At 35.1% G+C, this 13,038-nt stretch overlaps 2 protein-coding genes across 6 annotated transcripts in view; one reads left to right on the plus strand and one right to left on the minus strand.

The window, feature by feature from the left end:
- LOC105207520 (ceramide kinase) overlaps positions 1-6,739 on the plus strand; it is a 24,653-nt gene extending 17,914 nt beyond the window's left edge. Inside the window, exons 3-8 of the mRNA XM_011177042.3 lie at positions 400-593; positions 1,693-2,068; positions 2,315-2,467; positions 2,556-2,752; positions 4,239-4,399; positions 4,984-6,739. Of these exons, the coding sequence (XP_011175344.1) occupies positions 400-593; positions 1,693-2,068; positions 2,315-2,467; positions 2,556-2,752; positions 4,239-4,399; positions 4,984-5,068 (1,166 nt within the window). The 3' untranslated portion in view covers positions 5,069-6,739. The remainder of the gene's footprint in view (positions 1-399; positions 594-1,692; positions 2,069-2,314; positions 2,468-2,555; positions 2,753-4,238; positions 4,400-4,983) is intronic.
- The window catches only part of LOC105207519 (evolutionarily conserved signaling intermediate in Toll pathway, mitochondrial), a 26,707-nt gene extending 14,958 nt beyond the window's left edge, over positions 1-11,749 (minus strand). For 3 of the 5 annotated variants that reach the window (XR_851448.3, XR_851447.3, XR_005576122.1), the window contains exons 1-3: positions 10,611-11,748; positions 10,020-10,301; positions 5,767-5,906 (exon numbers count right to left, since the gene is read on the minus strand). Coding sequence is in view for 2 of the 5 variants with exons in the window: in XM_011177041.3 (XP_011175343.1) it covers positions 10,027-10,301; positions 10,611-11,508 (1,173 nt within the window). In the remaining 3 variants the exon portion in view is untranslated. Of the gene's footprint in view, positions 1-5,301; positions 5,907-10,019; positions 10,302-10,610 lie in introns of those variants that run through there. The other 2 variants (XM_039456399.1, XM_011177041.3) reach the window with 2 other exon arrangements.
- Between the last annotated feature and the right edge of the window lie 1,289 nt (positions 11,750-13,038).

The raw sequence follows: 13,038 nt of genomic DNA on the forward strand, positions 1-13,038 counted from the left end.
TGATTACATCACGATGACGATAAGAGAATCGATTTAAAAAAAGAGAAAAAATCTTCGTCCGATTCGTACTAATCTAATAATAAGATTTTTCCCTGCGATTAAAAACAGATCTTTTTTTATCAACTAGCACGATAAGATACGTGACTTTGTAGAAACAGATTGCTTCTAATACTTGGAAATTTTCTCTTTCAATCTTATTCTAACTTAATCCCCTTCATGCGATACAAAAAGAAGAAATATTTAATTAAAATCTAAAAAATTATTTGCGTCATATAAAAAGAAAAAAAATTAAAAACTAAAAGAATTTCCAAAGTCGGGGGACTAAAAGGCCGAGGCGCAAGAAATTCTAAGAGAGAGAGATCGAAAATCGAACTCAAATTACAGAGCCGATCGTTTCAGGTCTGACGTGTCGGCCGCGGAAGGTGATGCTGTTCATCAATCCCATAGGCGGTAAAAAAAAAGGTGTCAAGATCTGGGAGAAGGCTGTCCAGCCTCTCATGACCATTGCCGGTATCGAGACAAAGATGATGGTCACGGAGCGCGCCGGTCACATTCGTGACGCTCTGCTCACGGCCGACTTGAATGACCTACATGTGAGTGTCCTGTTCTTGCAAGGCTAGCTTCTATTACTTTCATATGAGGCCCGTATAAACGTACGTCCGTGGAAGTTCCGATACAAACGCTCTAACTCGGCAAATAAGTATATTTGCACCTATTACATAAATCTAGAAAATCTAGACCAGTTTAAAAGTCGTTTAGAAATTTTCACAGATCGCCAGATTTATTTTTGTATTATTATTTTATATACTAGAGTATATTGATAAAATTTTTTCTATATAAAACGCTTCGGGACATTTCAATAATTATCTGAAATATTATAAAGATGTATAATTTGCTATACATACATTCTAAATATATTTAATTTTATTTCATATAATATAAATATTTAATTCTTTCAACTACATGAATTAGTCACATCCAAATTTTTGGATTTACAATTTTATACATCAGATTTTATCCATCACAGAAAATTGTGAAACTAAAAGTCTGAATATGACTAATTTATGTAGTTCAATATATTAAATAGTTATTTCTTAAGAAAGAATATATTTAGAATGTATAAAAAAATTATACATCCCTAGAATACCTGTGGAAAAATTCTAAAAAATTCTACCAAAATGCTACAATTGGAACACATTTGTTAATTATATATATAATTTAGAAAAATATATTTTTACGGAAAAATAAATATTTCTACAATTAAAAACAAATATTTCTAAGAAAAAGTAAAATTTTTATTTTTAGTAGAACTTTATAATTATTCATAGAAATTTTTTTTCGCCAGAGTAAGCTACTAGAAATGTGTAAAATGTTGTATTTCATTTGTAGTTTGACGTAGTTTTATCGAGAAATTTGTAAAAATTGTACAACAAAAATACAAAAATTTACAAAAGCGTTCCAATTCTAACATTTTCATGTAAAGTTTCGTAACACTTCTTTTTGTGTGGAATTTTGTAAAATTTTTTTTTCGCCAAATTATTGACACTTTATATAGTAAAAACATAAACGCTTATTTTTAACATAAGCAAAAATGTAAATTTCTAATATTGTGCAAGAGGGCTTCGTCTTTAGCTATATATAACAACAGTTAAAAATTCAATTTGTCTTTAAATTGGATTTTCGCGTTTGCAGGCGGTGGTGTGCATCGGTGGTGACGGTAGCTTCGCCGAGGTGTTCAACGGGCTGATTCTGAGAACCGCGAAGGATCAGCAGATCGATCCCAACGACCCTGATGCCAGGCTACCCAGTCCCGCCTTGTCGGTCGGCGTCATACCCAGCGGTAGCACAGATACAGTCGCCTACAGCTTGCACGGCACCACCGACGTAGAAACCGCCGCCATACACATCATCTTCGGCGACTCGATCGGTCTGGACATCTCGTCGGTACACAATAATCACAACTTACTCAGGCTCTACGCCAGCATGCTCAGTTACGGTTATCTGGGCGACGTGATCCGCGACAGTGAAAAGTTTCGCTGGATGGGACCCCGTAGATACGATTGGTCAGGTAAGCAGAACTTGGAATTATTTAACTTAACTCGGTACTAGAAGTACCGAGCGGTCATTGTTGACTATTTCAATTTTTCAGATTAACATTTTGATTTCTCAAAAATAATTTCCTTGATCTTAATAAAATATTTGAATTTTCATAATTTTATTTTTATATAATTTATTCGTTTGATCCTTTTAGTAAATAAAAAATGTTAGTGGACAAAATATAATTCTAATTCTCGATTTAAAAATTTGTTTCTAGGATTTAAAAAGATATTAGCAAACAAGGGTTACGAGGGTGAAATCGAGCTGCTGTCTGACCCGTGTCACCCGGCGGGCAGCACCAGGTGTATGAAGAACTGCTTACGCTGCCTACAACACATGCACAACAGCATTCCCGACGAGGAAATCTCCAGTAAGTGTTAAAAAAGAATAGAAATCTAGTATACATGTTGTGATTACAAAACTGCTAGAATTTTTTATATGTCCGTATTTCCACACAGGGTGGTTGACAGTCAGAGGCAAGTTCTTTATGGTAAATGGAGCGAACGTGTCGTGCGCGTGCTCGAGGAGTCCCATGGGTTTCAGTCCACACTGTCACGTGGGCGACGGCTGCGTGGACGTGATTCTAATTCGACACACATCTCTGATAAACAACATCAGATTGTTGCTCAGGCTGTCTAGCAAACGAAAGACTGTGGTACGCGCAAGTTCCAGCTAGCCATTTATTCGGATAATTATAGCCAGTTATTAATTTTCTTTGCCTGACATTTTAATGACTATGTTTGCTGTATCAATCACTGCCTACAGACATTTAGCATCTTTGCTGCTGATGATGCTATGCATCAGCTATGAATTTTTATTTGGGTGTCACGTACATCAGCCGTGATCAGAAACTAGTGTTTTACAACTAGTGTTTTACCTGTTATGCTACATGATGTGAGGAAGCATTATAATATTCTTTTAGCGACAGCGAAGATTTAATAATAATGCATTTTTGATAACTAACATTGTAAGTGATTGGTTAAAATATCCAATCACTTACAATGTTAGTTATCAAAAATGCAATCGTAGTTAAAACGTAAAACAATTCTTTATCCCGACAAAAATATACAGTAATTTATGTTTGATCAATTACTTGACAATTCAAAATAAAAAATAATTTTACGGAAAATTAAAATCTACTATGCTTTATACTGTAATGTGTAATTCTGATATATTTATAGATCAAGATTATTACGCGTGTTAAAACTGTTTCTTCATGTGCTGTAATTATTTATAATATAATTATATATCTATATAAATGTATATTATAATTATCAGGGTTAGAGATCAGTTAATATTTTTTAAAAACTGAAATAAGTTAAAGTTAATTGTTTATAAAATTAATTTATAAATATAAAGCTCTGAGAATAATTAAATTGATAAAAATTGCCTATCTAAGATAACACCGTTATTTTTGCACAAGTTATTAAATGTATATTACACTAATTATGAATGCGCTGATTATAGTGTAATATACTCAATAACTCACGCATAAATAATAGCGCGTTGGCTCAAACAAGCAATTTTTGTTAATTTGATTATTATAAGCGACAGAAAAATTAAGATTCCTCGTTTTTCACACCTAGCATTAAAGCTGCTCACTCCAAGATATTCTACTTCTCTTACAATTATTTCACTCGTCTATTACTATCTGACGGTACCAAAAATTTTATACAACTTTTGTTAAAATTAATTTAGTTACATGAGTAAAAGTTGCATGAACAAAAAGGTAATTCAGTTAAAAATTGCGTTAAGATTAACTTAAATTAAGTTAATTTTAAAAAGCATTATTTATATTAAATTAGAATGTCGTGTTTTTAAAATTAGATTGCTCTTTTAAAAATAGATTAAGTTTATATGAAATAACAAAAAAATATTATTTTTTTATATGAAAATATATTTTTTTCTTTTACATAGGTAAATTTTTAATTTGAGAGAAGGTTAATAAGTTAAAGTTCACGTGTTTTAAAAATAACTTTAAGTTTAAGTAAGCCATTAACTCATTTAAAATTAACTAAATCAAAAGTCATTAACCTTTCAACTTTACTTTTGAACTAGTTACTGCCCAATCCTGACAATCATACGATTATTGATTTTAAAAACCGAGGTGAAAATCACAAGAGTTTGCATCTCTGTTGCAGTACGAGCTACCCTTCGTCGAGGTCTACCGGGCTAGACAGTTCATGTTCCGCGCCCTGCCGACGCAATTCGAGACAGAGCTAAACGCGGCCCATACGAGCCCACGGCTCAGTGTATGGAACTGCGACGGCGAGGTGATCGACAGCACCAATGTGAAAATCAGGCAAGTAAACAGCAAGCGATAGCGATCGCGTTATCGTTATACGAGTGCGCCCTATCAGTCTTGCGTGTGTGTTGGTCGATCTTTTACTTCAATCCTCAGATTGTACAAATTTTTATCTTATCTAAAACTCGCATATGTGCAATTTTTTTTTAGATGCAATAGCTGATGTGCGACGTATAATCGCGTAATTATAGAGCGAAATTAATATTAACCCTGGCAAAAATAGTATGTTTGCTTAAGTATTGAGTTAACTAAAGTTTCAAAACATTTATTAAAGTATTTATGAGATGGAAATTTAAACATGGAATTACTTATGAGATGTTCACTATTTGATAAACATTCGAAAAGCAAAATACTTTTTGAACATTTGCAACAGCCTGAAAACATACAACCCTTTTCGAACGTCTATCAATCATGAACATCTCATAAACAATTCCATGTTTAAATTTCCATCTCATAAACACTTCAAGATAGATGTTTAATAAATAACATACTATTTTCGTCAAGGAATATTCCGCGCTTCGTCGTCTCTAAATTTTCATGGAAAACCTTTCACCTTAATGTTTTGCTGAATGTTTGCGCAGGGTACACTGCCAATTACTGAAGGTCTACACGAGACGGACTCAGGAATCGGTTCGGGAACCGACGTGCCTCAGCTGTTCCGCGTGAACGAGTCGAACGAGGTCGTCGAACGGCGACCTGTCGCTGGTCTTTCAAGGCCGCGATCCCGCTCCTCAGTACTTTCGCGAAGGAGCAAAGTTCCCTTGTCTTGCCCTATCACACGATCACGATGTTCTTACGATGTTCTCACATCGTAACGTGATCAAAGAAAGTCATTCGTTCCTTTTCCGCGTGAATCTTACACCGATTAATACAAAAAAAAGAAACAAGCGATTTTTGTCATGAACCTAACATTTCCAAGCATATCCAACGCGGGAATAATTGTGCGCGTTGAATACGCTCTTCCACACATTATTTCTTAACCCTGAATAAGTTACTTTTAATTTATAACTGGTGGCGACGAAGTGAAACTTGCGTTCTCTACAAATTTGGAACCCTGGCTAGCCGGGATGATGTTCTTTACAGCAACAAATTCTTTACAGTTTCATTTAAAAGACGCGCCAGTGTTATTAGTGTTATTAAAGTAATTATGAATTTAATATTGTGATATTCTAGTTCAATTTAGAATTGTGTTTGGTGATTGAAAGTAATCGGCACGCATTTTAAGAAACTACAAAACAAAGATATGTGAACTATTTAAATACAAATCGAATCGAATCAGGTAAAAGATCGATTCGATTTGATTCAATTCGGCGCCAAAAATCTTTGATTGCCATATCTCTACTAGAAAATGTATATAAACTCACCCAGAAAATGTTATTTTAAGCACTGAGATTCTGCTAAGATCGTCCTCATTTAATTGTGTTATATCATGGTCTCTAATTTCATTTCTAATTGCTATTAAAGTTTTACTTCGAATGAGCAAGCTTGACTCGTGGCCACTGACCTGGAATTAAATTAATAATTACTAACGTAATATATAATAATTATTAATATTGTAAAATTCTTTCAAAATTCTCTCAAAACTCTAGATGGGTGGCGTAAAAAAATCTGTAACGCGAGACATCAATATTTAATTGGCATTATACTCTTTCTTCGGTATACTGAGTGTGTGTCTCTTGATTCGTTTACTATTTCATCTAGAGTTACGAAAGAAGAATTTTGTGCAAGTGTTGATCGTAATATCGACCGGAATTGGGCTGAACACAGGTGATTGATTAAAAAAAAAACAAAAATCAGCGCGCGAGCTTACGTAATCTCGGCTAATTCACGCCTGCGTATAATTCGTCTCGCGTGCACCGAAATTATTTCCAACTTTTTTATCGTTGCATTTGACGACTGTTTGGCAATTGATGCGCTTTTCAAGAATATATTGAACATTCCACTGTCGGCGCGACGCAAACCGCAATGACGCTCAAATTAATTTTATATGTGCGCGTATCGACATTTCCTACGCAAAACGTTAATGCGAGGAAAAGAAAAAAAAAGGCAGACACACTCGGTCTTGATTGCGCAATGCTCAACCCTGGAGTGTTATATTCATTTTTTTTACTCTTGATAAAAATTCCACATAATTAAGAATGTTTTTTTTTACACTTTCAAATTTTCTGAACACTATTTTATATACTATTGCAAGATATTAAAATAATTGAACTAACACTATTTTTATATAAACGAATTAAAGATGTTTAACTGATTAAGGATGTTTTGGCTATACAATAAGAGCTAAAGGAATAAAAAAAATTTTAGTTGCAAATGCCCGAACTTTGACCCTGAAACTGCAAAGAGAAAAACAATAAAAAATGTTATTTATAATGGTTTTTGCAGCAAAAATTACTATATTTTGCTGCACTTTTAAATAAATAACTTTCAAACATGTAAGTGGATCTAAACAAATTTTTGCACAAATATTTATTAGTTTTATTAATATGTAAAACTTTTTTTTAATTGGTAATGCTACTTTCTCAAATTTGCAAATAAATACTGCACAATACAATTTTACATAAGAATTAAGAGCAAATAAAGAATTAAATAACTTTTAAACTAATAAGTTGAATTGTGCTCAAATACACAGATACTCAAATGTAATATTAGAATATTCTATGAAATTCGTATATTTTTTATAATGTTTTCAGATATGATGCATACATTCTTAAATGGTATTTTAAGCTATCAAAGCGTTAATAATAAAAACTGAACTAAACATAAATTTTTTAACACTTGGGTAAAAATTTACTCACATAGCAGCACTTCTGGGTTAAACATTCGGGCGCATTTCAGTTGAAATTACCGTCCCGCGCACTTCTCGTTTCATATTTTTTATCGCGCGTGTATTTGTTAAATATTCGCTAAGAACCGATCCAGAGACTGCATTTGTCATGGTCTCCTCGCGACGCAGAAACCAACGACGATACTACCAAGCCGATTATACGTCTACGTTTTGTACTTAAAATGTTTTATCAACGCCTACAAACCGACCCGAAGCGACAAGTGATAAAGGCGCCTGGCAATTATTGTTACTTAAATTTATTATATATATTATTGATAAAAATATTATATTGATTGTAAATTTATTGCAACAATAAATTCACAATCAATAACATTCGAATGCAATTTCGTCGACGTAAGAAATTTAAGTGATAACTAATATTATTAAAGTAAAATATTTAAAGTTTGTGATTCATAAAATCAAATGCAACTTGATGCCTTAAATTATAAGCTTCTTTTTACGTTTTCGCTTTTTATGTAAAGATACACAAGGTACGAAAATGGTGCTTGAATTTTACGAACTCTAAGGTTTACAACTCAATTTAAGTTAACGCGATTTGATAGAGATTAACGAGCTTTCTTCCTGATTATTTCCATCTTTATTCGCAAAAGCATTTAGTAGAGATATGCGAACTATTCGGATTTAAATCTCTATGATTCGAATCTGAATTATTCAAAAATTTTGAATACGAATCACATACTTTATATCATGTAATCAATATTATTTTTCTTACATAGAAATCTTTCTTATTACCTATGTATTAAAATTCTAATCTAACAATAATTATGTTATCAATTAAAAGTTGTATTTTTGATCCAAGTAAAATTTTGTCAGTTCAATTCGGGTTCAAACAAAGAAAAGAAATTCGATTGGATTAAATTCAGCGTCAAAAAACCTTGATTCGCACATCTCTAATATTTAGGTTAATAAATTTGTATATTAACTGTATAGCGAGAGAGAGAGAGAGAGAGAGAGAGAGAGAGAGAGAGAGAGAGAGAGAGAGCGCATAATGTGATTGTAATGAGAAGCAATTAATTGCAGTTAAAACGCAGATGTTTATGCAAACCTGTAATGTATAAATCTAATGTATAAACAAATGTATAAACCTAATTACATTATTAATGCCTCAGTATTTTAAAAATTTATTTATCTTAAAAAGAATAAATTTTTTATAATTTATAACTTGTGAAATATAGGGCATACATTCACATACCATTTTTATCTTGCCTTTTTGACTCTAAATTCAATGAAAATATGGACATAATTAAGAATATCTTTGTATATTTTAATAAGAATGAATTAAGGGATAGTATAATGGAAAAAAAATGTTTCCGCGTATTTCAATTTCGCAACTTTCCTGTTTGCTTCACATATTTGCATAAATATCTACGGTCTGCGTTTATGAGACACTTAAATCCCTGACCAATTCTCTTAATCATCGCGCGAAGATATTCGCATTTGTGAACGTGATTTCTACCGCAAATATCCTATTTTTGTGCTCTAAGCAGATGCTATTTTGTGACGTGGAAAAACGGATTTAGACATAGATGAGTTTCAATATACACATGTCAAAGCGTAATCAACGGATTACAGCATAAGCGGCATTACATAAGAAGTTGTGTCCTATCAATGTGGCCAGACCGTAAAAAAATTCATCAGGGAAGGAGTTATAACGTTCGTGATCGTCGCTGCTCGTAGAATTTGACGTAGCTATAGGGAATGATGCAATACACGATATATATTTTAGGAAAGATTACCTTAAAGTATATTTTTTGACGAGACAGATTAGATTCTCGATTAGCGTGAGATTTAGGTATACACGCAGATTTGATTCGTTTTTTCGAATAACAACATATCATAGATTTGTATAGATCTATAGAGGATTCGAGAAGAATGCATATTTTTTCATTTGCGAGCTCGCGTTGTTCGCGCGATTGAAACGGTGTCTTCTTAAAAAAAAGAAAGAAAAAAAAGGCGAGTTAGACTTAACGCATTAACGGAGTAGTGTCACCGAAGCAGCACGTAATGTATACGATACCAGAAATTGTACAGATATATATATATACATATATACATACATATATATATATATATTTATATATATATATATATATATATATATATATATATATTTATCGCGATGTAATTATATATATAGAAAAAATGGACGAGTACAGCGAATTAATGTAATGATCTGTTGACCAGCGGTAGTAAATATTATTTTGATTCCAATCACTGGGAACGTGCACCAAGCAACATACGCGTGGCTGCACAGAATAAATTATATTAATTTTTTATATACTGTGTTTCTTATTTTTACATATCCCTTTTCTCCTTAAATGTCCCTTATCGCGTTGTAACAATTTCGTGAGCAGAGAGATAAAAATAATTTTTAGTTACAAATCCACTAGCACATTAATAAATAATCGTTATTTATAAATTTATTATATTAAATAAATTTATAAATAACTTGTCTGTATAGTATTTTCACATATTCCTTCCTGCTATTCTTTTAAAGCTGTATTCATGATATAATAATAACATTTTTCTAATTACACAGATAAAAATGATCTTGATTGCATAAGCTTTAAATTATTCTTAAATAAATTTATGAATCTACCAAATCGATTAAAATAAATCAAAATGATGAATCAACCATATGAAAACATTATATTTTTATATACAAACAAGATCTATCTACAGAGACAAAAAAGTATCGATTTATTACATTAATTAGTAATATCGCGTATATCACTGTCTGACGTTTAATAATTTAACAATTTGTAATACCTTTCTATTAATCCTTTATTTGCACCATTTTGTTTTCACTTTCACTTTTAGAGTCGATATATAATTGTTCCCTCGTGGACGACATTAATTTGAACATCACTGGAATTACAGTCAAGATGGGATTCTTCTTTTGCAGACATCGTATCCAAGATAGTAGTGAGTCTTTCGTGGACGTCCCGGTAGCACACATTGCGAAGTATGTGCCATCATCTTGCTCATGAACTGTAGGTGCAGGAATTATTTCTTTCTTATCCCAGAAAGGTATTCTAATATTAGAAACATCTGTAAAGAAAAATAACATATCAGTATTTCTTTAAAAAACCTTGCTTGGATATTTAATTAAATTAAAGTTAGTATAGAATTATTTATATAATTATTATTAAATATTAATAAAAATTATAAATTTTATTTTCGACATTAAAATTTTATTAATAATATTAATTGATATTAATACTATTATATTTATTTTTATTAATATAAGTTTATATTATTAGTATAATTTTAATTTATTATATATTTTTATATTATATATTTTATATATATTTATATAATGATATACAAGTAATAAGACCTAAAGTAATTAACAATTACCATCAATATTTTCATAAACATTACTACTTTCTTTGGGCGCTCCCTTTAAGATAAAGTAATCTATACATTGATCTGCTACCCAAACAGTATACGGTCCTTCGACAAAGATTGGAGTATTGGGACACTGTGTTCTCAACAGCTCCTCCTGCAAACTGCTCATTGCCGATACAATCCATGTATTCTCAATGGCATCCTCCACATCTTTAGTATCAAAGTCTGTGATACTGGTTTGTACATCAACGCTGGAGATCTTGCTCATCGCCAGCCTGGCGAGTTCTCGTGGATCGCGGGGCGCTGGTCTGGGACATGGCCAGGGGTTCAGGTTGGCAAACTTGGGCATCCAGTACATCATTCTCCAGAACTTCTTCAATGGCAGGCCATGCTTCCCAAAGATGTTGAGCAGTATCTCCTGCATCTCCAAGTCTGGTAACACACAGTTATGCTCCATCTTGCAGAGTAGGTCGACTGTCACATACTGTTGCTTAGGGTAGTGCATGAACATTGTCTGGTAGAAATTGCGAGGGATGAACTTGCCCTTGGGCAGCACGTCCACAAGCGACTTGTACACCGCCAGATCGCGATTCACGCCAAATTCGTCCATGTACTTGAGGGCGACCTGTATGAACTCCACGTGGCCGTGTCGCTTTTCGTTTTTGCTCTTGTACTCGCGTATGATGTCCAAATAGGCTTGCTTCTCCTTTTTTCCGACGTTCTCAAACGCGTGGAGCACGAGGGACGTCTTGCTATCCTTGTCATCCTCCTTGTTCTTCGTGCGTTGCTGACTGCTGATGTGAATAATGCGACTTAACGGCCGGCTCTCGACCTCGCGTAGCGGCAGTCTCAACAACACGGTGACGTTCGACGCGAGGACGTGATTCCGAACGATACGTGAGAGCATGTTGACGGACGTGACCGCTAGCGCGTCATCTCCAGATGACCACTCAGAGTTTCACTCGCGAAAATCTCGCGCTCGCAGGATTATGATCCGCCGTGCAAACGTGGGCGATCTAACCTCTCTTTTCGATCTACCCCTTTCATACTACGCGCCACTCTGATTTCACAATAAGCAATTCAAATTATACGTATTTCAGATTTGATCGAAACTTCCAACGCCATCTCTCTCTGCGACGTGAACATACACTACGGTTGTGTTCCGATATTAACTGCCAGTACTGAAAATGTATAGTATATGTGACGTGAACTATAAATTTTCAGTACTGCCAGTAAAAACGGAACACAGCCTACGATAGCACGGCACTCACGACTGTGTTGGCACACCTGGCAAAAGCAGCGCGTACACGAACTTCAAATTTTTTGTATCCTAACGGCTTCCACACGACTGACTGATTCGTCGCAATATACCAATGATAATTAAGACGAATGCAATGAGAACGAGACACGAATACCGAATTCTAGGGATGAATGAACAGTAGATTTGAGTACAAATTGACTCACCGTTCGCTGCTGGTCGCTCCTTCCACCGTCCAGCTCCGCTGTAGCTGTCGAACATTCGAGATCCAAGATCCTCCTCGCGACGATCCTCCTCCTCCTCCTCCTCCTCTTGATTCATACTTAGCACGAACGCACGATACTTCGCTTTCGACGACTTTCCCGGTACTCACGCGCGTCGAAAATTCGAGAAACGAGGCCACGGAGAAGATGCGAAACACGATTGAACGCGACACGACTTTGCATCATTCATCGTATCGACTGACGACGAACGTTGGCACGAACGCCCGACATTTCACTTCACGGCATTCTCGAAACACTCGTTCGTATCAAAAACTTGTTACGGGACGACGAGGATGCGAGTTGAAATGCGCCAGGACACGTCGCCGACGTCGCCGTCCCACCTCACCTTTCGACTGGCCGACTGTTACGGAGTACTGCGTACTAGCGGCGTAGGCGACGCAGGCGCGCAGGCGCGGCCCATGCCGCTACGCAGTGCTACGCAGTATGTACACGGTTGGGCAGTCGGTCAAGCAGGACGGCGCGAGGTCACTACGCATTCAACTCGCATCCTCACCGTCTCGTACGAGTTTTTGATGCGAGCGAGTGTTTCGAGAGTGCCGTGGAGTGTCGAAAGTGAAGTGAAATGTCGGGCGTTCGTATCAACGTCCGTCGTCTGTCGGATGCGAAGTCGTGTCGCGTTTAATCGTGTTTTGCATCTTCTCCGTTGTCTCGTATCCCGAGTTTCACACGCGTATGAGTATCAGAAATGTTTCGAGAGTGCCAAAAACGATGGGCCAAGTTTGAATCAAGACGAATCGTTGTGAGGAGGGTCTTGGATCTCGAACGTTCGACAGCTGTGGCCGAGACGGAGCTGGACGGTGCGACCAGCGGCGATCAGTGAGTCAATTTGCACTTGTATTCGGTATTCGTACCTCGTCCCCATTACGTTCACGCAAATGATCGGTACAGTGCGATG

The sequence above is a fragment of the Solenopsis invicta genome, chromosome 13, assembly GCF_016802725.1.
Source record: "Solenopsis invicta isolate M01_SB chromosome 13, UNIL_Sinv_3.0, whole genome shotgun sequence".
Taxonomy (NCBI): domain Eukaryota; kingdom Metazoa; phylum Arthropoda; class Insecta; order Hymenoptera; family Formicidae; genus Solenopsis; species Solenopsis invicta.